We start from the raw sequence: 27,416 nt of genomic DNA, 5'->3' as shown, positions 1-27,416 counted from the left end.
CCCACGTCTCCTGCATTGGCAGGCAGATTCTTAACCACTGCGCCACCAGGGAAGTCCTCCATATCACTTTCTATACGTCCTTCTATATGTACACAAAGCAGCCAGAGATCCCTGACATTTTCTTCAGAAACCTGGAATTTATGTTTTATTTTCATTGCTTAGATTCTTTTATGATGTGTAGTTGTTCCTGCACTTAAACAGAAGCTCTGTTACTGCTTTCTTTGAGGAGCTACAATACAACAGAATAAGCAAAATGTAATCTGATTTTATTGCCCTTATTTAAACCTGTTTCTGGGTTAGAAATCTGGGTGTGATTATGAGCTAACTTGATGCTCTGATTTGGGAGGTGACCGTGTCTGCATTAGTTAAGTTACATGAAAGAATCATGAACTGAAGGTGTCATTAAAGAAACTGTCAGGCCAAAAAGAAAAAAAAATCTGGGTGTGTGTGTGTTGGGAGGTGTGTGGGCATGGGGGGGGAGGAGCACCATTGGCCTGGGGGAGGGGTCTTACATTTATGAAAGGCCTCAAACAGATATTGTTGATTTTATCTCCAGATCAGGCCATATATACGGTCACTGGAACTGTGTGTGTGTTTATAGCATTAATTATTTTTCTTTATAAAATCAGCTTCATTGAGGTGTAATTTACATACAATAAAATCCAATAGTTATGTGTACAATATGATGAATTTTGACAAACGTATTCCGTTGGGGTTTGCATTAATTTTTAAATGACAGCTTTATTAAAATATAATTCACAAACCTTATAATTCATCTATTTACAGTGTACGATCTGACGATTTTTAGTGTAGGCACAGACCTGTGTAGCCATCACCATCATCAGTTCTAAAACGTTTTCATCATCCCCGGAAGAAACCTCATACCGCTCAGCATTCACTTCTCATTTTCTCCCAACCCTCCTAGCCCTAGGCAACTGCTATTCTACTTTCTGTTTCTGTAGACTTGCCTATTCTGGAAGTTTCATATAAATGGGAACCATACAATATGTAGTCTTCTGTGATTGGCTGCTTTCACTTAGCATAGTGTTTTTAAGGTTCATCCATGTTGTAGCATGTGTCAGTACTTCATTCCTTTTTATTGCTGAACAGTATTCCATTGGGTACAGAAACAGACTCACAGGCATAGAGAACAGACTTGTGGTTGCCAAGGGGGAGGTGGGGTGGGGGAGGGATGGAGTGGGAGTTTGGGATTAGCAGATGCTAACTATTACATATAGACTGGATAAACAACAAGGTCCTATTTTATAGCACAGGGAACTATATTCAATGTCCTATAGTAAACCATAATGGAAAAGAGTATAAAAAAGAATATCTATCTATCTATCTATCTATCTATCTATCTATCATCTATCTATAACTGAATCACTTTGCTGTATACCAGAAACTAACACAACATTGTAAATCAACTTTACTTCAATAAAATAAATTTTAAAAAATTAAAAAATACATAAAATAAAACTACCTACCACCTCAGTTAACTTGGAGACCAAAAGGTAAATACAGTTTATAATAAAGGAAAAAAATATTCCATTGTGTAGATATACCACATTTTATTTATCCATTTATCAGTTGTTGGATACTTGGGTTGTTTCCACTTTTTTGGCTGATAGCATTAATTTTTTTTTTTTTTTTTTTTGGCCACACCTCATAGCATGCGGGATCTTAATTCTCTGACCGGGAATCAAACCTGTGCCCGCTGCAGTGGAAGCATGCAGTCTTAACCACTGGACCATCAGGGAAGTCCCTGATAGCATTAATTGTTAAATTAAATTAAACAGATATCTTGATTTTTATATCCTCATTTAGGCTTTTTTCCCCCTACACTATTTAATATGCCAGGAGTCTGAAGTGGCTTAGTCTCCTTTCTTGACTTCTGAGACAATCTGATTAGGTCACCACAGTGGGATTTACAGTTGTACTAAAATTATTTTTTGGAGTTCATTCTCTTTTATAGCTATTTAATATTGTAGAAAATGCTTATAGAATTGTAGATATAGAAATATATATGTGCATGTGTATATATAAAATAAGGATGGCAATATGATTTTACAAAGAGTTTTAATAGTTAATTTAGAAGGACAACAGGGTGGGTTCTCTTTCTTTTCCTTTAAAAAATAATATTGGGGACTTTCCTGGTGGTCCAGTGGTAAAGAATCCACCTTCCAATGCAGGGGACACAGGTTCGATCCCTGGTCGGGGAACTAAGATCCCACATGCCGTGGGCAACTAAGCCCGCGTGCCGCAACTACTGAGCCCATGCGCTCTGGAGCCTGTGCACCACAACTAGAGAGAAGCCCGTGTGCCGCGACAAAGAGCCCACGTGCCGCAATGAAAGATCCCTAGTGTCGCAACTAAGACCTGACACGGCCAAAAATAAATAAATAAATAAAATAATAAAAAAATAATACTGATATATAACTAAAATTGTTTTACTTTAGAGGAGAAATCATAAACTGCACTGATTATGAAATGTCATTGGAAAGTGACAAAATTGATCCAGTGACCATAACTTTTGAAGGACTAATGTGCTAATGTGACTTTATTCACTAATATATGAATCAACAAATAGATTCACTTGAAAGTTTACGTTTTTGACCCAGAGGGAATTTATATATTATTTTAAAGCTTTATATTACTCATAAATTATCAAAAATCAGTCATAACAGTGTTGACACTTTTGCTACTGATAACTGCAGATGCTGCACTTTTCATCCCTCAGACACATGGTAGAATGGAAGTGCTTAAGAACTAGGAAAGTGAAAGTAGAAGTGGAATAATAGCTGTGATAAAAAGAGGACTCAAGAACTAGGAACAGGCATCATTACTTATACATCTTTTTTTGGGTAATAAGTCTTTTTTTTTTTTGAAGTATAGTTGGTTTACAATGTTGTGTTAGTTTCTGGTGTACAACGAAGTGATTCAGTTATATATATATTCTTTTTCAGATTCTTTTCCCTTATAGGTTATTACAAGATATTGAGAATAGTTCCCTGTGCTATACAGTAGGTCCTCGTTGTTTACCTATTTTATATATAGTAGTGTGTATATGTTATTACCAAACTCCTAATTTACCCCTCCCCCTCCTTTCCCCTTTGGTAACCATAAGTTTGTTTTCTATATCTCTAGGTCTATTTCTGTTTTGCATATAAGTTCATTTGTATCACTTCTTTTTTTAGATTCCACATATAAGTGATATGATATACCTCTTAACTACCTTGCTTATACTGTCTCCCAGTAAATGAAATTTAATTAATTTATGTTCAACTATGAGCTTTAGTATGTATTAGTGTATGTTTGTTTATATTTTAATAGAATTCACAAAGAATTATTTGCTTACCTTCATTTTTATTACAACACCCAAAGAATGATCTGTTTACCTACATTTTTGTTAGAATTCCCAAATAATTGTTTCTCTCAATTCCCAGAATACCTTTTTCCCAAACTGTGGTGGTGGAGAATAAATGATGCATGGCTGGATGGGCAAAAGGCACAATAGGGGAAGAGGGATACTAACACTAGAACAGTTCTGGCCAAGCAGGTCTGCTCTTTAGTTTGAGCAGAAACTTGTTACCTGTACTGGAGTCAGAACTGAAACATAATTTCTAGGCACTTTTGTGTTTTTTTTTTTAAATTTTAATATTTAAAAAATATTTTTAATATTTATTTATTTATTTGGTCGCACTGGGTCTTCATTGCGTCATGCGGGATCTTTAGTTGCGGCATGCAGGATCTAGTTCCCTGACCAGGGATCGAACCCGGGCCCCCTGCATCGGGAGTGCAGAGTCTTAACCACTGGACCGCCAGGGAAGCCCCTCTAGGAGCTTCTGAATGTGTTTTCTTTTGACAGCTTTATCGAGATAAAATTCACATATGATAAAATGCCCCCACTTACTGTGTGCTGTTGAGTGGATTTTATTCAAGAGTTGTGCACACTGTACCACAATCTGCTTTTAAAACCTTTAAAAATCATTGTAAAACCTTATTATCACCCCAAAGAAACCTTGTCCCTCTAACAGTCATTCCCCATGCCCACTCCTCAAGCTGTTCTCCAAAGTGGAGGCAGCCTTTTCATCCCCACCAGCAGCATGGAAACGTTTCTATTCTCCACCTCCTGGCCGATGGTTTAGAGCTTCCCACATAATAAAAGTGGCATTAATGTAACTGAAGGAAGGTCATGAAACCCAGGATGATTCAGACTTTTGACTCTCCTCACAGATGCCTAGATCAAGACAAAATCAACTCGGAAATCAACTATTTTTTCCCAGGATGTAGTCCCTGGTCCTAGCTAGGCTCTCAATTAAAGTGACAATTCAGCGCCAGATAATTTGGTAGTGTCTGAGGTTCAAATAAAAATTTGCTGTTTTTACCTACTTCTGTAATTCAAGTAGAAAATATATCTGGGACTCTTTAATGAGATATTTAAAGGTAACATTCAAAAAAGAAGTTATTAGAGAAAAATAATTATGGGGGGAACAAAGGCAAGAGGCAGCTATTAACTGAAAATAAGATCAAACAGTTGTAAATCACTCTGTATTTGGCAAAAAATAGTACAGAACATTTGCATACATTTCAGGGACAGGAAGCTTCTGTGTCAACATTAAATGTTCATAAATGTCAAATACGCAATTCTGACATCCTATATCTGGGAGAATAGAAATTTTCAGCCAGCGTAGAGTTAAGGAAATAACAAAGACTTGGCATCATTTGAACAGAACTGAATGCCCTACTAGACATTGGAGCTTAAAAGTTTACCATGAGTGAAAAGTAGACTTTCAACAGTCCTTTTCATTTTCCGAAGGAAATGTCTTGGAATTTACCTAACTCTTCTTTCCCTTTAACAAAACAAATTCTAGCTTTAAGAGACATGCTATCCTTTATACTAATGATAATAGAACTTTGTTGAATAATGATATTTTATTATGGTTTGTTTTACTTCATGTTCTCCTTTCTTGTCCAAGGGAGGTTTATAATATGTGGAATATATTTAATTTTTTTTAAAAAGATCAACATTTTTTTTACTTCATTAGGGATTTTATTTTTAAAAAATTTTTAAATTTTTATACAGTTTTTAAAGGTTACTTTCCATTTACAGTTATTACAAAATATTGGCTGTATTACCCCTGTTCTGCAGTACATTGTTGAGCCTATCTTACACCCAGTAGTTTGTACCTCCCACTCCCCTACCCCTATATTGCTCCCCCCTCGCCACTGGTAACCACTAGTTTGTTCTCTGTATCTGTGAGTGTGCTTCTTTTTTGTTGTATTCACTAGTTATACTTTTTAGAGTCCACAAATAAGTGATAACCATACAGTATTTGTCTTTTTCTGTCTGACTTATTTCTCTTAGCCTAATGCCCTCCAAGTCTATTCATGTTGCTGCAAACGGCAAAATTTCATTCTTTTTTATGGCTGAATAGTATTCCATTGTATACACATATCACACCTTCTTTATTCATTCATCTGTTGATGGACCCTTAATTAGGTAGCTTTCCTACCTTGGCAATTATAAATAATGCTGCTATGAACATTGGGGTGCATGTATCTTTTCCATTACTGTTTTCGTTTTGGGGGGGTATATACCCAAGATTGGAACTGCTGGGTCATATGGTAGTTTTATTTTTATTTCTTTGAGAAACATCCATACTGTTTTCCACAGTGGCTGCACCAACTTACATTTCCACCAACAGTGTACGACGGTTCCCTTTTCTCCACGTCCTCGCCAACATTGTTATTTATGTTCTTTTTGATGATAGCCATTCTGAAAGGTGTGAGGTGATATCTCATTGTGGTTTTGATCTGCATTTCCTTGATATTAGCGATGTTGAGCACCTTTTCATATGCTTGTTGGCCATCTGTATTTCCTCTTTGGAAAAATGTCTATTCAGTTCTTCTGCCCATTTTTATATCAGGTTGTTTTGTATTTTTGGTGTTGAGTTGTATGAGCTGTTTATATATGTTGGATAGTAATCCCTTGTCAGTCATATCATTTGCAAATATCTTCTCCCATTCAGTAGGTCGTCTTTTCATTTTGTTTATGGTTTCCTTTGCTCTGCAAAAGCTTTTATTTATTTTTTTAAATAAATTTATTTATTTTATTTATTTATTTTTGGCTGCGTTGGGTCTTTGTTGCTGCACGCGGGCTTTCTCTGGTTGCAGTGAGTGGGGGCTGCTCTTTGTTGTGGTGCGCAGGCTTCTCGTGGTGGCTTCTCTTGTTGTGGAGCACAGGCTCTAGGCACATGGGCTTCAGTAGTTGTGGCTCACGGGCTCTAGAGCACAGGCTCAGTAGTTGTGGCATATGCGCTTCATTGCTCCGCGGCATGTGGGATCTTCCCGGTCCAGGGCTCGGACCCATGTCCCCTGCATTGGCAGGCGGATTCTTAACCACTGTGCCACCAGGAGAGCCCTTGCTGTGCAAAAGCTTTTAAATTTAATTAGGTTCCATTTGTTTAGTTTTGCTTTTATTTCCTTGACTTTAGGAAACGGATCCAAAAAATATTGCTGCAATGTATGTCAAAGAGTATTCTGCCTTTGTTTTCCTCTAGGAGTTTTAGAGTATCCAGTCTTAGCTTTAGGCCTTTAATCCATTTTGAGTTTATTTTTGTATATGGTGTTAGAGAATGTCCTAATTTTATTCTTTCCCATGTAGCTGTCCAGTTTTCCCAGCACTGCTTATTGAAGAAACCATCTTTTCTCCATTGTATATTTTTGCCTCCTTTGTTGTAGATTAATTGACAATAAGTATATGGGTTTATTTTTGGGCTTTCTATCCTGTTCCTTTGATCTATGTGTCTATTTTTGTGCCAGTACCATACTGTTTTGATTACTGTAGCTTTGTAGTCTGAAGTCAGGGAGTTTGATTCCTCCAGCTCTGTTCTTCTTTCTCAAGATTGTTTTTAGCTCTTTGGGGTCTTTTGTATTTTCATACAAATTTTAAAATTATTTGTTCTAGTTCTATGAAAAATGCCATTGGTATTTTGATAGGTATTGCATTGAATCTGTAGATTGCTTTGGGTAGTATGGTCATTTTAACAATACTGACTCTTCCAATCCAAGAGCATGGTATATCTTTCCATTTATTTGTGTTGTCTTCAGTTTCTTTCATCAGCATCTTATAGTTTTCAGAGCACAGGTCTTTTACCTCCTTAGGTAGATTTATTCCTAGGTATTTTATTCTTTTTGATGCAATGATAAGTGGGATTGTTTCCTTAATTTCTCTTTCCGATATTTCTATGTTAGTGTATGGAAATGCAACAGATTTCTGTATATTAGTTTTGTATCTTGCAACTTTACTGAATTCATTGATGAACTCTAGTAGTTTTCTAGTGGCTTCTTTAGGATCTTCTGTATATAGTATCATGCCATCTGCAAGTAGTGACAGTTTTACTTCTTCCTTTCCAATTTGGATTCTTTTTATTTCTTTTTCTTCTCTGATTGCTGTGGCTAGGACTTCCAAAACTATGCTGAATAAGAGTGGTAAGAGTGGGCATCCTTGTCTTGTTTCTGATCTTAGAGGAAATGCTTTCAGCTTTTCACCATTGAGTATGATTTTAGCTGTGGGTTTGTCATGTATGGCCTTTGTTATGTTGAGGTATGTTCCCTCTGTACTTGCTTTATGGAAAGTTTTTATCATAAAATGGATGTTGAATTTTATCAAAAGCTTTTTCTGCATATACTGAGATGATCATATTGTTTTTATTCTTGTATTTTTTAATGCGGTGTACCACTTTAATTGATTTGCAGATATTGAAAAATCTTTGCATCCCTGGGATAAATCCCACTTAATCATGGTGTATGATCCTTTTAATGTATTGTTGGATTGGGTTTGCAAGTATTTTGTTGAGGATTTTTGCATCTATGTTCATCAGTGATAGTGGCCTGTAATTTTCTGTTTTTGTGATATTTTTGTCTGGTTTTGGTATCAGGGTGATGCTGGCCTCATAGAATGAGTTCTGAAGTGTTCCTTCCTCTGCAGTTTTTTGGAATAGTTTCAGAAGGATAGGTGTTAACTCTTCTTTAAATGGTTGGTAGAATTCACCTATGAAGCCATTTGGTCTTGGACTTTGGTTTGCTGGGAGTTTTTAAATTACTGCTTCAATTTTAGTATATGTGCTGCTGAAGTGAGCACTAAATTACTGCTTCAGTTTCATTACTGGTAATTGGTCTGTTCATATTTTCTGTTTCTTCCTGGTCCAGTCTTGGGAGATTGTTACCTTTCTAAGAATTTGTTATTTCTTCTAGGTTGTCCATTTTATTGGCATAGAGTTGTTCATAGTAGTCTCTTATGATCCTTTGTATTTCTGTGGTGTTGGTTGTAACTTCTCCTTTTTGTTTCTAATTTCATTGATTTGAGCACTCGCCCTCTTTTTCTTGATGAGTCTGGCTAAAGGGTTATCAATTTTGTTTACTTAATTTTTTATTTTATTTTATTTTTTCTTGGCCATGCCATGTGGCATGCGGGATCTTAGTTCCCCATCCAGGGATTCTTTCAGTGGAAGGGTGGAATGCTAACCACTGGATCACCAGGGAATTCCCATCATTATATATATATTTGTTTTTGTTGTTTATTTTTTCAAAGAACCAGATTTTAGTATCATTTTATGATCTTTTCTATTGTTTTTTAAATGTCTATTTCATTTGTCTCTGCTCTGATCTTTATGATTTCTTTCCTTCCACTAACTTTGGGTTTTGTTTGTTCTTATTTCTTCAGTTCCTTTAGGTATAAGATTAGGTTGTTTATTTGTAATTTTTCTTGGTTCCTGAGGTAAGCTTGTATTGCTATAAACTTCCCTCTTAAAACTGCTTTTGCTGTGTCATAGGTTTTGGATCATCGCGTTTTTGTTTTCATTTGTCTCTAGGTATTTTTAAATTTCCTCTTTGATTTCTTCAGTGATCCATTAGCTGTTTAGTACCATGTTGTTTAGCCAACATATGTTTATGTTTTTTGCAGTTTTTCTTGTAGTTGATTTTTAGCCTCAAAGTGTTGTGGTTGGAAAAGATGCTTTATATGATTTCAGTTTTCGTAAATTTACCAAGAATTGTTTTGTGGCCTAACATGTGATTTATCTTGGAGAATGTTCCATGTGCACTTGAAAAGAATGTATATTCTAATGCTTTCAGATGGAATGCTCTCTCTATATATGAATTAAGTCCATTTGGTCTAAAGTGTTATTTAAGGTTTGTGTTTTCTTACTGATTTTCTGTCTGGATGATCTGTCCATTGGTGTAAGTGGGGTGTTAAAATCCCCTAGTATTGTGTCATGGTTGATTTCTCCTTTTAAGTCTGTTAACATTTGCCTTATATACTGAGGTGCTCATATGTTGGGTGCATACATATTTACTCTTCAAGACTAGCTGGTAGGCCTGGCCCAGGCTCTTATCAAATTACTGCTTTTTCCCTGGATCCCAGTGCCTGTGAGATTCTGTGTTCACCCTTTAAGGGTGAAGTCTTTATTTCTGCTAGTCCTGTGGGGCTGCCAAAATTAAACCCTGCTGGCCTTCAAAGCCAAATGCTCTGGGGGCTCATCTTCCCAGTGCAGAACCCTCAGGCTAGGGAGCCTGATGTGGGGCTCAGAACCTCACTCCTGTGGGAGAGCCTCTGCAGTATAGTCATTCTCCAGTTTGTGGGTCACCCACCTGGAGGTATGGGATTTGATTACATCACAAGTCTGCCCCTCCTACCTGTGTCATTGTGGTTCTTTCTTTACGTCTTTAGTTGTAGTGATGCTGAAAGCTCGACCTCTGTGCACCAGTGTCTGATCGAATCTCAGAGACAGGGCTTTGGGTGAAGTAGGAAAGAATCGCTTTATTGCTTTGCCAGGCAAAAGGGGACACAGTGGCGTCCCACCCTCGAAAACTATGTGTCCCAACCCAGGGAGATTTGGTGAGGAGTTTTATAGCAATGGTTCAAGGGTGGGGTTGCTGGTAAGACTAGGATGTGTACACGGCCTGCACTCCTTTCATCTGGTCTCAGGTAATCTTTTAATGAGCTTCTCTGGTTCCTTTAATCTGGTCCCAGGTGGTCATCTCTGGAATGAAGAATGCTGACATCTTCCATTTGTTGGGGGTTTTAGTTCTATAAATCGCTCAAAGATATTGTTACGTGTATCCCTTCAGGCTGAACCAGGACCCTGCCCCAAGGCTGCACTGTTGTTTCTTGGCTGCTCCTCCTTGTCTCTGCATCCCCTCCTTCCCTCCTGATTAGCAACTGTTTGAATCTGCCCTTTGGGGCTCAGGGAAGGTCATGGAGGTCATTCCCTACAAAGAGTGGAGGACAGAAAGGGTCTGTGCCCAGGAGCCCCACAGGGTCCTGCTCGGTTTCAGTAGAAGATCTTTTCTGATAGGTTCCAATCATTTTCATCGATAGCTGTTCTGCAGATAGTTGTGATATTGGTGTGCTCATGACAGGAGGTGAGCTCAGCGTCTTTCTACTGTGTCATCTTGGCTGCTCTCCAGAATACATTTAATTTTTAAGTTAAAGATAAGAAATACACTTAAATTATAAGTTAAAGTTAATTTTGTGATATCCCGTCAGACTCTGTTGTGTGACAAAACTACCCCTAAATTACAGTGCTGTTCAAATTGTCTTTCAAAATGGCTTCTAATTTTGAGTTTTATAAGATGTCTTGTCATGCAGAGTCTGAATTTGTTAACACAGGTTAAAAGATTCCAAATTCTCAAAGGATGTACTAGAATATACTACAATGCATGTGTTTCCCAGAAGCATATTTTTATACAGTCATATGAATATGTTCCCAAACCTTTGAATATACTCATGGAATAAAACAACATGTTCTGGTACTTATTGATCTTGCTATTTTTTAGGGAAAAAACACACCACTTAGATAATATAAATGGGTTATTATTAGTGCCAGGGTTTATTACAAAAAGTGTAAAAAGAATCCTATCTTGGGGCTATAAACACAGGCTTCTTGAGACACTTTCCTGTTAAGTTTCAGTGGAGAGTGCCATCTTTCTAATCTAATTTTCCTCTGGGAGCCTTGTAAGGTCTGCCCTCTTCACTTTACATGAAACCTATTAAGCCTTTTCCTGATTCCACACCCATATTAATCTTGATCCTCTTGTCTGAGCCCCCCTTTCATGAGTCTCTACATTATTCTTTAGAACAAACCTGCTTTGTGAGGGCTTCCACTCCTGCTCCTGCCTTGATTGCCTTCATTCCCTCTGACTCCTAAAGGTTTACTACCTACCCACCTCTGTGGCACTTAACTATATACTCTCTTGTGAGTGTATCTTACCTTCCTAATGGGGTTATAAGCTCCTAGATGTCAAGGGCGATGCCTTATATTCCTTCTAATTTCCTTTGGTATCAAGTGCAATATAATTTAAATTGAAAGTGATCAAAAAGCTTTTTGAATGAAGATCCCATTTTTATAACACTGCATTTCTGTAAATATTAGGATAAATGGGCTTAGTGGAAATTTCAGTTAATTTAGACTTTTTATGTACAAGAATGCCAGGGAAGGCATTTTATCATATTGGATCATGGGTTGTCAAGAGGAGGATTAATAAGATGAAATTTTCAGGAAAAAAGGTATGGCATGTCTATATTTCCTATATTTTGTGGTCATAGACTGTACTCCTAAGCTTAACCTTTTGCCCAAATAGGATCAAGCAGAGTATGGATGGTTAAAATAATCAACTTGAAATTACTGCATACTCACAACATGTTTATTCTGTTGCACTTAAACAAATAACAGCTAACTTAACAAAATAATTTACTATGTTAGCTCATAGAATGAAATGGAAGGCTGGAGAAACCAGGCTTGGGTATCCCTAGGGAGCGAAGGTAGTGGGATCTGACAGAGGGTTTCTTTAATACACTACCACTGGGATCAATAAACTCCAAATATTTTTCTTTTATTAGAGGATTTCACTTGAGATTCAGGATCCTGGGAGAGGGGTCCTACTGGCCTTGCTTGGATCAGGTTCTACTCTATAGGTCAAGATCAAGGAACCTTGATTAATAGTCCCACCAACCATGTACCCATGAGGAAGATCCAAGCGCTCCAAAGGAAATTGAGTACCATTACAGCAGGGAGGAAAGGCTAGTCTATTTGTGAAATCACCTTACAAAACATAGAATATCAGAGAAATAGCAGGTGAGCGACATCTAAGGAATAGCGGAAAGTACAAGAGAAAGGTGTTGCCCTGACAGAAAACAAGAAATCACTAAATGGTATTTTTCACCATGTTCTCTTCAGGCTACAAGTATCTCAAACTATGTGACAATTAAAGGTCAGAAGCTCTTAGCCAACTCTTTATAAAAACTCATCTTTCTAGTCTAAGTTGATATATGTGGAAGCTTTGTATTTCAAAGGTTTGCTCTCCCAAATATTTAGTGTGAGAAGAATTTCTCTGGCTCCTGTCATATGTGTTGAAATGTCACCCAAGGCAAGGCAAAGCAAAACAAGGCAAGGCAAAGGTACTTGGTGTATAAAGGCATTTCTGTCTACTTCAGTTTGCAAACTGGCAAGGGAGATATTCCTCACCGTTTCACTGCCTTCCCCCTGCCCTCCAGAAAATACTGGCTTTACTTATGATTGTGGTGCTTTGCCTTTGTAAATGTGTACTTTTCCTGGAGTGCTGTAATTTGAAGATTTAAATGAAGGACAGTGTCTTATGCATTTGTTTTTATACAACCTTTTAGTCTCATTAGGTGTTTGGCTATTGCTATCATATATTATCTAGTTTAGGAAATTAAGACTATCTTTTCTTTAAAAGGTATTCTAAACAGGAATTTCAGAGTACTACATTGTCATTAGGAGGAACAGAATTTTATTATTTACTTTTACAATAGAGTAGGTACTGGAGAGAGTAAACTTCTGATGAAGGGGCATATCTGAAACTTCAAAGGGTTTCGATATTTGGAAGTTTGGAGTATTCTGTCTGCTAACACAATCATGTGGTCTGGGAGACCGGATTTTAGACTCCACAGTTTTGTGCACAAATTGTAATATCTTTCAGTTTTCAGTTATGAAATATTGAAAGTTAATTTGTACAAAATCCTGTGGCAGGTGGTGACGTGATTTTTGCCCAGGGCTTTGAATGGCAAAATGGAGAAATTCAGTGAGGCTCAGGTAAATTGATGGGTGTAACTATGACTCTCTTAAGGTAGCCAAATGCCTCACCATCTAATTAGGGATATGCATGAATGGATGAATGGTGTTCCTACTCTCTTTACCTATTATCTGGTGAAACTGCAGCCAAGGGGATGGTTTGGCAAAATCTGTGGCCAAAGAAGACTGTTGAACCTGACTGTAAACCTGGCATGGTGAAGAGAGACAGGAGGTGAAGATTAAGTGGGAGGCCCTGTTGGGGGCAGGAAGTTCAGGCCTTGGGCCTCCAAATCTGTTGCCATGTAAACTGTTTCAGAACTTACAAAGAATGAATGTTTTCAAATTCTTTTAAAATATCATTTTGATACCAAAACCTAGTCAAAATTAAAAGCAAAAAGAGACAAATCTCACTTATGAATTTAACCCTCCCCCTAATAGACTGACATAATCAAAGTAGAGCATGAACCAGGGAAGATTTAGTCTACTAATTCAAGGATGGTTCAATAGTATAAGATACAGATTTTGTTACAATAAAAATTAAAAGGAGAAAATCATAATTATCTCCCTATGCACTGGAAATGCATTTGAGAAAAGTGTAATAAACATTCTTTATAATAATACTCAAAAGTAGAAACTTTTTTTCTTAACTTTGTGAAATATATCTATCTCAGCCTCAGAGCAGCACCATGACACTTGAAGGCTTTCCCATTGAATTTAGAAACTAGACAACGATGTGTACTCTTATTATTTAACATTATTCTAGATGCTTGTCCCACGCAAAGGTAAAAGAAGGAAGTTAGATAGATGCATAAAAATCCAAAGTTAGGGGGTAAAACTACCACTGTTTGTAGATGGTTATATAACTGTATTGTATTATAGATTGTATGTATCCAAGAGAATCATCCAAAAATCTACTTCAAACAAGAGATTTTATAGTAAGGTAGTGGAGTCCAAAATTAACATACAGATATTAATAGCTTTTACGCATACAAACAGAAGACAAATCAAAGAAATAAGCCCAATTATAATATTAGCAAAAAGGATAAGATATATAAAAATAAAATAAAAAGTATTGTTGGGGAAAATTTTAAACACTAAGGACACAGAAGTAGACTTGAACAAATGGAAAGATATGAAATGGAAGATAGAAAGATTCAACATCATAAAAGGAGTATTTTTCCTTAAATCAATTTATAATTTAACTCAGTCCTAATGAAAACACCATCAGATTTCTTTTAGAAGCAGACAAACTGATTCTGAAGTTCATATAAAAAAGTAAACAAACAGGAGGAACCAAGAAAATATTGAAAAGGTGTGCAATGATGGAGAGAGAGGGAAGGAACTATTTCTACTGGAACTTAAAATATATTAAAAAGACTTAGGGAATTCCCTGGTGGTCCAGTGGTTAGGACTCTGCACTCTCACTGCCGAGGGCGTGGCTTCAATCTCTGCCCGGGGAGCTAGGACCCCACAAGCCTCATGGCGCGGCTGGAAAAAAAAAAAAGACTTAGTAGTTAAACAAATGTGGTATGGTGAGTGAATAGACAGATCAGTGGAACAGAAAGAAAAATCCAGAAACACCCATATATTCCCAAGAATTAGATACGAATTACAAATGGCTTTTCCCCTATGAAACGACACACATCATTCAGAGAATGCTGAGAAATGCAAACTAAAACTATAATGAAATACTGTTTTAAAGCGAACAAATTGGCAAAAATCCAGAAGTTTCACAACACGCCCAAAGTTGCTGGGGATCATATAAATCGGTTTAATCCCTTGAAGTCAATTTGCTAATGTTAATTACAGCTACAAATGTATATTTGTAATTGACTCAGCAATTCCTGACAGGTATGTAGGAAGATAAATGTGTATGTAAGGTTATTCACTGCAGCATTGTTTTTCATTGGAAGCCATGGGGACTGGTTAAAGAATTAAGAATTACTGGAACACAATGTAGCAGAAAGAAAGGAACGAGGAACGTTACTATGTATGCATTGCAAGGTGTTTGTCAAGTGAAAGAAAGCAAGACACACACCAATGTATATAATATGCTATTTTTTTGTGTAAAAAATTAGAGGAAATCTGTATATGAGTTAGCTTATATACTCATAAATTAATTCTGGAAGGATATAAAAGAAACAAGAAGCGTTGGTTACTGGTGGAGAGAATGGAAGTTAGGTGGGAACTAGGTAGATGGAGACTGTGTATTTGTTGTCATTTTTTTCATTTTTGAACCATGTGAATATTTTGCCTATTCAATAAGGAAAACAAACAAACAAGTATACAGCCATATGTGTGTATTTAAGAAAGAGGACTAAGGATGCTCTCTATGTGTTGATAGGGAAGCATTCCCAAAGATGTTAAGTGAATAAAACAAGGCATGGAATAGAATGTATGATATCCACTTTTTGTTGAAAAAAGGAAATCTAAGACTATTTGCTTGGTTTTGCTTGCATACTCATAAAGAAACTCTGGAAGGATACTCGGGTGTGAACATTGTGATGTGCTGCCTCCAGACCCCCTTAGGAATGAAAGATTTCTTGCTGAAGCAGCTGAAGGGCTGCTGACAGATGGCCTTCAGGGGACAAACCCCATGGGTAATGATTGCCTCTTTTGAAGAGAGTCACCTCACCTGAGGTCATGCCCCCTTCTGGGGTGGCCTGCAGTCAGTGAATTAACAACATGGGGGTGTGAAGGGCCAGCTTCCCATCCCCAACTCAGGGCAACTCTGAAGGGTCAGCCAACTTTAGAAATCCCCTTCCTTAAGCTGCATGGCAATTTACCTTCTCCTGCTGCTGTCTGGTCTCTTCCATAGAAAGAGAACACTTTTAGTAAACCTCCTCTTGCTAAGTAAGAGTGTTTCCTGGGGAACTCAACGTGCGACAGGAAACCAAAAACAGTGATTTCCTGTGGTCGGGTTGGGGTGGGAACCTGGTGAATGGGGGCAAGTTTGGGAAGAAGACTTTACACTCTATGTATGCCTTTTTTAAAAAATTGAAGTATAGTTGATTTACAATGTCATGTGAGTTTCAGTTGTACAGCACAGTGATTCCGAGTCTTTTCCCTTCTAGGTTATTACAAAAATATTGAATAGAGTTCCCTGTGCTATACAGTAGGTCCCCATTGGTTATCTATTTTATATATGGTAGTGTGTATATGTTAATCCCAAACTCCAAATTTATCCTTTTTATGATATAAAAAACATCTTTTTGGAAACATGTGGATGTATTACTTATTCAAATCAGAAATCAAAATTTTAAAGTTAACTTGGTATATCGATGATGTTTTATCCTTTTCCTCTTATATTTTTAGAGAACTTTTTTTATGTTTCAATTTGGGAGGAGATATTTTTAATCTAAAATACCATGCCTTGCCACACTCTAAATATGCTTTTCTTTTTTTCTTTTCGTTTTTGCTTAGGACCTACAGAGAAACACCGCCTTGATCTCACATTACAATGGAATTTAAGAAGCCACCTGACGGTGGCTGGGGCTGGGTGATTGTACTGGCCTCCCTCTTTACTCAGTTTTTGTGTTACGGATCTCCGCTAGCTGTTGGAGTCTTGTACATAGAATGGCTGGACGCCTTTGGTGAAGGGAAGGGAAAAACAGCCTGGGTCGGATCCCTTGCAAGTGGAGTTGGCTTGCTTGCAAGTAAGTGGAGAAACTTGTGCTTCTCCTCACTCATTAATCATTTAATTACGTTTTCTGCATCATTCACATTGTGCAAGACATAGGAGGCTATTTTCTTTTTTTAAAGTATAGCACCTACTTTGCTGCCTTCACTGAGATCATAAACTACTCTTTCACTGTCATAAATCTTTGTGACAATTCAGGAATTCCATCAGAGATTCAGTTGTCCATTCATTCATTCCTTTATATATTTATTTGCTACTGTGTGCCAGGCAGTGTGCTAGATGCTGGATATGAAAGGATGAATGGCAAACACATCATTTCTGCCTTTAAGAGGCTCAGTCTCGTGAGACACATGTTTCCACAAATAAGAAAGATGCAGGGGCATGAGGGCAGTGATCCAGGTATGTCCGATGAATGCTGGTGACCAAAGGACCAAACATTTTTCAGCAGTCCTGGGAACAGTTCCTCTGTGATTCATAATTACTCCTCTCTGATTCGAATACACTGTGATCAGATTGCATGTCCTACATTTGTGTCACCTTCTTAAGAAAAATTGGACATGACGAAGAGTAGTCCCTTCTCACGATGATAATGACATTAAGAATTTAAATATAGTGTTATGTATAAGATGTATGTGATGCATTTTGTGTGACCTTCATAAAATGTCTCCAAAAGTAATATTCTTTTTTTTTTAAATTTTATTTATTTATTTATTTATTTTTGGCTGCATTGGGTCTTCGTTGCTGCGCGCGGGCTTTCTCTAGTTGTGGTGAGCAGGGGCTACTCTTTGTTGCGGTGCGAGGGCTTCTCATTGCGGTGGCTTCTCTTGTTGTGGCTCACGGGCTCTAGAGCGCAGGCTCAGTAGTTGTGGCTTGCGGGCTCTAGAGCGCAGGCTCAGTAGTTGTGGCGCACGGGCTTAGTTGCTCCGCGGCATGTGGGATCTTCCCGGACCAGGGATCGAACCCGTGTCCCCTGCATTGGCAGGCGGATTCTTAACCACTGTGCCAACAGGGAAGCCCCAAAAGTAATATTCTTGATAAACATTTATCAAGTATGATATAATAGTGATTCTTAACATCTTTAGAGAGCACAGTAGAGTGGCTTTTTTTTTAAGGACTAAAATCATATGCACTTCAATTTCTGGAGTCGTAGTTTGAACTCTGCAGTAGTATTTAGTGATCATCAGTCTAACTTACTTGGAACTAGTTAAGAACAGACATGCTATATACACACTACTATATATAAAATAGATAACTAATAAGTACCTACTGTATAGCACAGGGAACTCTGCTCAATACTCTGTAATGGCCTATATGGGGAAAGAATCTAAAAAAGAGTGGATATATGAATATGTATAACTGATTCACTTTGTTGTACAGCAGAAACTAGCACAACATTGTAAATCAACTGTATACCCCCATAAAAATTTTTAAAAAAGAACAGATATGCTAAGATGTAGCCCTGGAGTCTCATCCTGAGCTATGACCTTTACATGATTCATTGAGCAAATCACAATCTCTATTCTTATGGGGAAAATAAGGGCAGTGAATGTGGTGATTTATAAGGTATTTTTCAGCTCTAAAATGATTTACAAAGAAAATGCATTGGCCATTCCTTCTTTTTAAATCTGTTATCTTTCCTGATCACTAAAGGGGACTTCTTAAAACAAAACAAAACAAAAACAGTTGCTTCCAATTGATGAATTACTTTGTTAAATTAAAAACAAGACTTGAAAAACAATGCTAGATCATCTGGCCATGTCAGATAAGAGAACTAAACGTAACTGAACAAATGGAAATAACACTGTCATTATAAACGTCAGCAAAGCAGGCAACATTTGCCAAGATTTGTTTGAAAGAGTTTTTCAAAATGTGGATTGTTTGTAAAGCTGTCAAAGTACAAGTGGATGATGATTGATATGTTTGAGAATATCATTTTTAGAAAATAATCTGGTGAGAAGAGAATTTTTAAATATTTTCCAATTAGTCATCATTTCTTTTTTGGCTGTGTCGGGTTTTAGTTGCGGCATGCGGGATCTTCGTTGAGGCATGCAGGATCTTTCACTGTGGTGCGGGCTCTTCGTTGTGGCGCGTGGGCTTCTCTCTAGTTGTGGCGGCAGGTTTTCTCTCTCTAGTTGTACTGGGCAGGCTCCGGGGCGCGTGGGCTCTCTAGTTGTGGCGTGCGGGTTCCAGAGCGCATGGGCTCGGTAGTTTGCGGCACGCAGGCTCTCTCATTGAGGCGCAAGAGCTCAGTAGTTGCGTTGCGTGGGCTTAGTTGCCCCGTGGCATGTGGGATCTTAGTTCCCCGACCAGGGATCGAACCCCGAGTCCCCTGCATTGGAAGGCAGATTCTTTACCACTGGACCACCAGGGAAGTCCCAATTAGTCATCATTTCTATTAGCAAGTACAAAGTTAAACAGAAATCCAATTACCTTGCCTTCCAGCAAGGGTCAAAGGGTAATTGAAATGCTATCTCCGTCAGCACATACTTGGAGAACAAAGCTCTTTTTCAGGAAGTCTGTCCAGGTAAGACTTGAGGGTTTGAGGTGTTCAGGGAAGCTGAGATCTTCTTAGGGATGGATGGGGTATTGGTGGCCAGAGCTGATGCTGAGACTCTGAAAACTGAACTGCAGCTCTCCACTTTCTGCAAGTTCCTAAGTGGATGGACTAGTCTATCTCAGGGGCCACAAGCAGCCCCCTTCACTTGTAGGCAGGACCAGCTACATAATTTGCAATACCACGAGCAAAATGAAAATGCAGGGCCTCCAGTTAAAAAAGTTAAGAATTTCAAGACAGCAGCAGCAGGGCAGCAAACCAAGTGCATGGCCCTTCTCAGAGCTGAGTCCTGTGCAGCTGCACTGGTTGCGTGCCTACGAGGCCAGCCCCGCTTGATGGTCTGGAGAGAGAGAGAGCATCCCACCAAACGTCCAGGGAATGAACAAGTACTGGGGGAGTGTTGGGCTGAAGTCAGAGCTAATCTGAGTCCTGGCTGTACCACCCTGTAGCTGAGGGACCTTGTGCAAGTAACTTATCTTCAGTGTCTTCAGCTAGATGAGAAGACACTTGAAGCAGCTAATCAAAGCTTTTGTAGATAAACATAGAATACGGAGACTAAAGGGTTCCAGAATGAGGAAGCAGTGAGAAAAAAATGATGACTGGAGAGCTAAGACGTATGGGTGTGTGTTTGTGTGTGTTTGTGCACATGCCTGTGTGCACTTTAGTTAGTGGCCACTGCGTATCTGTGTTGTTGGCTTCCCTTGGCTCTTCATAGCATAAATTAAGGGACAAATCCTGAAAGCTATGTAATACAGTATTAGCAAGAGGGGTCTAGCGGTGTTTGAGCCGCATTCATCATCTACTTTGTTGACAACTTTCTTCTACACAAAAACAAACGGATCACTACTACCTTGGAAATAGGAAAAGTACATCTCATCATGATTGTCAGTGATTCTTAACCAGGGAGATAATCAGAATCATCTGTAGAAAGATTTCAGCATATAAATGCTTGGATTTGACCCTCAGACATTCTAATTCAGTCAAGTCTATAGTGGGGCCCACATACGTGAATCTTTGTCAAGCCCCCAAAGTGATTTTCAGTTGGGAGCTACCACTGGCTTAAGCCCTCTCTACTTAGATTGCGGTCTTGCACTTCTTGATGATTCTCAAATGTATATTGGTGTTGACATATTTATAAAGGGAACTCTTGTAGGTTTCTGCTTGAATGTGTCACTGTGTATGCCATGTTAAACCATGACAAATTGTGTCCAGTGGCCCCAATTCTGGGGAAAAACCACATAAACGGACATCTTTGCATTCTTTTTGATAAAAATTAATTTAATTTATATATATATGTGTGTGTATATATTTACATAAATACATCTTTGATAATTGCTCTTAAATTCAGGAGTATATATGAATTACTTGAGCTTGTCTAAAAAGCCAATTTCTTACTCATCAGTGCTGTGAGGTGGGGATGGAGGGTTGTCCCAGGAATCTTCTTTTTAACTAGTTCCCCAGATGATTCTGATGCAGCAAGCCATATCATAGCTGAGAAACATGAGTTGTTTTCTTTACCCAGTTTTATCCAGAGAAGGCCTGGTAAGTGTCATCCTTGACTAGTTCTGTGATCCAACCTCTGGAGATTTATAATTAAGCAAGCACAGCAGAAGTACATTTGCTAAGCAACATACAAATTCTACTTTTCATGTACTTGCCCCCTTTAGTTCAAAAAGTGCCCCTTGTGTGCCTGGCTCAATACCAGCCACCTTCACTTACTTGATCTTGGTTGATCCTCATAACAACACACTGAAATAGGCATTATTGTCCTTAAGGTTTAGTGTCCTGCCCAAGATGAACACACTGTCTAAGAGGAAGATTGGAAAAAAAAAAAAGGAGAGAAAGATTGACAACCAAGCAATGGTTTTTCTAACCTGTTAAGTCTGTTTCTTCATCTTTACATTGGAGATAATAAAAGTACCTACCTGGGACTTCCCTGGTGGTCCAGTGGTTAAGACTCCACGCTTCCACTGCAGGGGGCGTAGGTTCAATCCTTGGTTGGGGAACTAAGATTCCGCATGCTGCGCGGCACGGCCAAAAAAATAAACAAATAAAAAATAAAAGTAACTACCTTATATGATTGCCATGTAGAATACTTGAGATGGTGCTGGGCTTATGGTAGGTACTCAACAAATATTAGTTATTAAAGAACAATAATCCCCCACAAATAAAATTACTCTCCCAGGCAGTCCCAACCAAACTGTGGAATCTGCAAAAGAAAGGGACCCTTCAGCCTGAAAGACAAAGACATTTCTAGGGGGATGGGCAGGAGGGAGAGCTGTCAAGATTGTACCTAAGCATCTGGAATTTAAAGGCCCACCCATTGTCTTTAACAAACCCAGATTTGGACAGTAGCTAAGAATAACGAAAAGACATGCAATTCTTAACTTTACACTCTTTATAATCTTAATTCTTTCTCTTTGAAACTTGAGTAATTGAGAAAATACTAAGAAGTAGACCTCTCATCTGAATTGTTTTTCCAGATGATCCTTAGGATGAATAAAGCTGAATATCAAGGATTCGGCCTCCCTGGGTTATACACCGTCATTGCACACACTCAGAGAGTCTCTTCTCCTGTGTGTTAGGGAGGCCCAGACACCATCTCTGCTATAAGGGATTTAGAGTCTCAGGGAAGAGACAGGAAAAAAGGGTAGTAATGCCTTGAGACTTCACCACAACTACCAAGAATAGCAAGAACAGGGCAGTCTCTGGAGTTTTATAGAGATAGGCTGTGAAGTGGGCCAGAAGGGAGGGTGGGCTGGGCCAGATGCATGGGCAGGGAGAGGGCAGTCCACGCAGAGTCCCCGTATGCAAAGCCCTGGCATCGCGCTGCAGGTGATGCAGTCTGGTAGAGTAAATTTGGCTGGAGAAGGAGTGATGTGTTAGGAGGTGTGATAGTAGGTGTCCACTTGGCTAGGGCTGCATTCCACCGTTAGGCAAACACTCATGGAGGTATTGCTGTGAAGGTATCTTATAGATGTGCTCCAAGACTTGAAGTAAGCGAGATTATCTTAAATAATCTAAGTGGATCTGATTCAATTCGTTGAAAGTCTTTTAAGAGTAGAAATGAGCTTTTCCAGAAGAAGAAATCCAGCCTACGACTATAGCTTCATCCTATGGGAGAGAGTTCCAATCTGTCCTTCCTGACACCTGGTCCTGTGGATGCTGTCCTTGCCTAGCCAGGTCCCAAAACCACATAAGCCAGTTCCTTGCAATACATCTCTCAATGCAAGTCTTCTTCTGGTTCAATTTCTCTGGTCGAAACCTGAAGGATTCAGAAGGAATGGAAGGTAACTGAACTAAAGGGCGATCATGGCCTCATATTGTTTTAAGTTGGGAGAAAGCACTCTTTGGTTGGGTGTTATTCTTCACACTCAAAAAGAAGGGTGGGACCATTTTTCTGACCACAGAGTTGCTGATACAGCAGGGAGCTCTTTTGTTCTGTAGTTTTGTACTCCAAATAGATTTAACAGTCCCCTCCCTCTCTCTTTTTTTTGTCTTTAATTCCTCCAAACACCTTCAAATCCCTAATGAGTCAGTACATCTATCTCCAGGTTAATATAATGAGTCATTATAGCCAACAGGCTTGCTGCCTGAGTTGTGCGTGTTGGCAGAGCTGGGTTTCAGCATATCTATACAGTTTTGCCCCCTCTTAACTCCTTGCGTAGGACTGAATTCCTGCCTCCTACAAAGATTCTGTTACATTGGCCCGTTCCCAGTGTGCTAGGCAGGTCTAGGGTTTGGTGAGAATCTTGGCAGGTTTTGCTGACTTGAAGAAGGCAAATGTACATGATACACCCCAAAGCAACCGATAAGCAAGGTGATCCGTATACTGGAGAGCAAGGATTTGAGTGGGTGTGGTTCCGTAGTGCCTTTCTCTTCCTCAGGAAGATGAACTTAAAATTCCTGGTCTCAGGGACTTCCCTGGCGGTCCAGCGGTTAAGACTCCGCCTTCCAGTGCGGGGCACGGGTTCCCTCCCTGGTCGGGGAACTAAGGCCCCACATGCTGTGGGGTGTGGCCAAAAATTAAAAAAAAAAAAAGGTGGGGGGGTGGGGAGTAAGAAGTGAGAAACCTGCCAGTTTCTTGGGCTCCCCGCCTTGTAAGTAGAGGGATAGGACTCGTGGGCCTAATCAATCTGCTCTCTTAGGAAATCCTTGCAGCGCTACAAGCACACAGCCTGGTTACTGCTGTAATTTATTTCTCATTGTACCGTCAGCCTACTTAACGACAGTAGGCCTGGCCATCCTACCACTCTGGGGACTCTCTGAAACTTTTTGGGAGAGAGAAGTGCATGGAAGTTGATTTCTTTCCCAAAGGGAATAATTTCTTTTCCAAAGCTGTCTTATAAAAATTACAAATTGGAGAACCACATTATGGTTCTCTTCTCTGCATTTAGAGTGTATTTTCATCTCTTTTGTCAATACTTCACAGCCCAGTTCAAGGCTCAGTTCTTTGGCCCATGGTGATCTCCCTTTTCTGAAATCCCCAAACACATGATCTGAACCTTTCTTTTGGTGCTTACTGCCCATGGCCTTAGGTTTTGATATGTGTTTGTTTTGCCTTTTGGTCTAGGTCAGAAATTTTGTGTCTTCTTCTCTGTGTCCTTATCTGCCATGATATGAGACTCCAGTGCTGTGTGGTCCAGTACAGTAAGCACCAGCCACATGTGGCTGTTGGGCACTTGAAATGTGGCTAGTTCAAGATGAGATGTGCTCTAAGTGTAACAAATACACAGTGAATTTCAAAGACTTAGTACAAAACAAAGGAGTGTAAAATATCTCTTTAATCATGTTGAAATGTTGAAATGATGATGTTTTCGATGTAGTTGGTTGGATAAAATATATTATTGAAATCAATTTTACCTCTTCTTATGTATCTAGTGTAGCTAGTAGAAAGTTTAAAATTCCATGTGTGGCTCTTTATCTTTCTATTTCGCAGCAGTGCTGCTCTAACGGATGCTTGGTGAATAGTGAAGGAATGGTAATGGTCAAATATCTACTCTTTTGTTTGATTAATGCAGACCGAAATTTATGTTACTAGCAAACTTTTCAAGATGTGTATTCTTCCTCCACGTTAATTTTAATAGCCAGCAAAAAATTTAACTCCATTTCTTCCCACATTACCCTGAAGGGCTAAAGGAAACAATTTCATCCCTTAACGTGTACATCATTCTGACTTCCTTAGAACAACTCACCCTTCTCATTTTCTTTCTTTTTTTTTAAATTAATTTTTATTGGGGTATAGTTGATTTTCAGTGTTGTGTTGGTTTCTGCTGTACAGCAAAGTGAATCAGTTATACATATGCATATGCATATATCCACTCTTTTTTAGATTCTTTTCCCATGTAGGTCATTACAGAGTACTGAGTAGAGTTCCCTGTGCTATTCAGTAGGTTCTTATTAGTTATCTATTTTATATATAGTAGTGTATATATGTCCATCCCAATCTCCCAATTTATCCCTCCCCTTGTTTCCCCCTTGGTAACTATAAGTTTGTTTACTACATCTGTGACTCTGTTTCTGTTTTGTAAATAAGTTCATTTGTACCATTTTTTAGATTCCACAAAAAGCAATATCATATAATATTTGTCTTTGTCTGACTTACTTCACTTAGTATGATAATCTCTAGGTCCATTCATGTCACTGCAAATGGCATTATTTTGTTCTTCTTTATGGCTGAGTAATATTCCATTGTATATATGTATCACATCTTCTCATCCTTCTCATTTTCTAATTCACCCTTGATCATAACAAAACGCCTTTCCCGCAAGAGTTTTCATTTTCATTTCCTTCATTTAATTCCCTTCATTGGCTGAGAATGATATCATTCAGTCTGATTTGCAGATGACCATTAACAAATGATTTTATGTTTTTGTTTCGTTTGTATTTAAGAGGTTGTAGGGCTTGAAAGCCCAACCGCATCCTCCTTTCGTTCCTCATTCATCACTTTGGTTTATAGCAACAGTCCCTGACCTTTTTGGCACCAGGGACCGGTTTCGTGGAAGACAATTTTTCTATGGGGTGGGAGGACGGTTCAGGCAGTAATGCAAGCGATGGGGAGCGATGGGGAGTGGCAGATGGAGCTCCGCTCGCTCACCCACCGCTCACCTCCTGCTGTGCGGCCCGGTTCCTAACAGGCCTCGGGACCAGTACTGGTCTGCGGCCCAGGGCTTGGGGACCCTTGGTTTATAGAGTTACTCCCTAATGTATAGGTTCTTACCTTTTTTGAGGGAACGTGTCAGCATTGTGCCAAAGATGTTGCCAGGCTACTATGCAGGAGAGTGGAATATCTTTTAAGAGCCCTGCATACGTCTTAGCGCCCCACCTGCCGCCTGCCATCCTCAGACCAGTCTTCTGTTCTGACTGCTAGCTCTGCTACTTAGCATTTTCAGTTCATCCAACCAATCAAGATGAATCACCCAGACAGAAGGTAGTAATAGTAATAATGGCCCCTAAACCCCAATACACATACAACCGTGAGTTCAAGAAAACTCTTTATGAAAGACAAAATGAATATAAAGGCAGTGATATGTAGTGTGTGTCTGTGTGTGTGTGTGTAAGTATCTTCTTACTGGCTTCCATTCTACTCTGAAATTGTATCCTTCTCACTACTTCCTTATTAAAATATTCCTTCTTCCTCTTTAATGGAATGGAAGTGATAATAGATAGTTATTACATTTAAAAATGTCTTTACTTGTTAAAATAGGAAAATTGGCAACCCAGTGATGACGTTCCTCCCTCCCTTTTTTCTAAAATTTTCTAGATTCCAAGGAGTGGAGTTACTGGTTCATATTACAAGTTAACTAACTTTTGTTCCAAAGGTCCCTTCTGCAAAGTAAAAGACCTGAAGCCTCATAAGAAATCTCCCCTGACAGTAGTCCTTTGATTTAATGAATCTCTTGAATTGAAACTAGTCCAGTGCTGAGGAGTAATCTATGGTTTATCATCTTGGAGAACTTGCCTGTTACTAGGAAGAGCTAAACACATAAATGTGTCAGTTTTGTCGATGTGACTTAGTGGTCACTTCCAGTTATACTTTGCCCTAATTGTTATTGATGAAACCTGGGGCTATTGTGGTTTAAATCTGTGTAAATCGAGTCTAGAAATACCCTGGTTCTGAGGATGAGAATAAAATAGTTTGCTCTAAACTTTTAAACACCAAAATGAGCATAAGTGTCATGTTTTCATCTTCCGTAAATTCATAAAATTACTTAGGCTGTAAGATATTAACAAAAGTACATAGGTGTTTTTTTAACTGATATTTCTAGAAAAACATTAAGGTGCCAATGGAAATACGTCTCAATTGGGAAGAATGCTGGGCTGACTTTGGCCTTAGCCCTGTCATTGATTAGCTGTGGATTCTTGGTCAAATCACATGATCCTTCTGAACTACAGTTTCATCATTTTTAAAATGAGGTCTTTGGACCCTTTCCAAGGCCCCATTCAGCTCTAAAATTCTTTGTCTTTAACCTCTGACATCAAGATTTTTTCCTCTAAGTAAGCAGCAGGTGGTGGTGTGAAAGTAGAGAATTTTTTTTCTTCTAGTTTTGTTGAGATATAATTGACATACAGCGCTGTATAAGTTTAAGGTGTACAGCATAATGATTTGACCTACATCCATCATGAATTGATTACCACAGTAAGTTTAGTGAACCTCCATCATTTCATATAGGTACAACATTAAAATGATAGAAAAAAGTATTTTTTTCCTTGTGATGAGAGCTCTCAGGATTTATCCTCTTAACAACTTTCATGTATAACACACAACAGTGTTAATTATATTTATCATGTTGTACATTTCATCACTAGTACTTATTTATTTATTTATTTTCAATAAATTATTTATTTATTTATTTTTGGCTGTGTTGGGTCTTCGTTTCTGTGCGAGGGCTTTCTCTAGTTGCGGCGAGCGGGGGCCACTCTTCATCGCGGAGCGCGGGCCTCTCACTCTCGCGGCCTCTCTTGTTGCGGAGCACAGGCTCCAGACGCGCAGGCTCAGTAATTGTGGCTCACGGGCCCAGTTGCTCCGCGGCCTGTGGGATCCTCCCAGACCAGGGCTCGAACTTGTGTCCCCTGCATTGGCAGGCGGATTCTCAACCACTGCACCACCAGGGAAGCCCCCTTA

General features: G+C 38.9%; 1 protein-coding gene across 2 annotated transcripts in view; it reads left to right on the top strand.

Annotated features, from left to right (window-relative positions):
- The window catches only part of SLC16A9 (solute carrier family 16 member 9), a 65,181-nt gene that overhangs the window by 12,832 nt on the left and 24,933 nt on the right, over positions 1–27,416 (top strand). For both annotated transcript variants that reach the window (XM_059899405.1, XM_059899404.1), the window contains exon 2: positions 16,521–16,753. In XM_059899405.1, coding sequence (XP_059755388.1) covers positions 16,558–16,753 — 196 coding nt within the window. In that variant the 5' untranslated portion in view covers positions 16,521–16,557. The remainder of the gene's footprint in view (positions 1–16,520; positions 16,754–27,416) is intronic.

This window comes from Balaenoptera ricei, chromosome 16, assembly GCF_028023285.1.
Source record: "Balaenoptera ricei isolate mBalRic1 chromosome 16, mBalRic1.hap2, whole genome shotgun sequence".
Lineage (NCBI taxonomy): Eukaryota > Metazoa > Chordata > Mammalia > Artiodactyla > Balaenopteridae > Balaenoptera > Balaenoptera ricei.
Note: the sequence above shows the minus strand (reverse complement) of the source record. Positions and strands in the feature narration are given on the sequence as shown.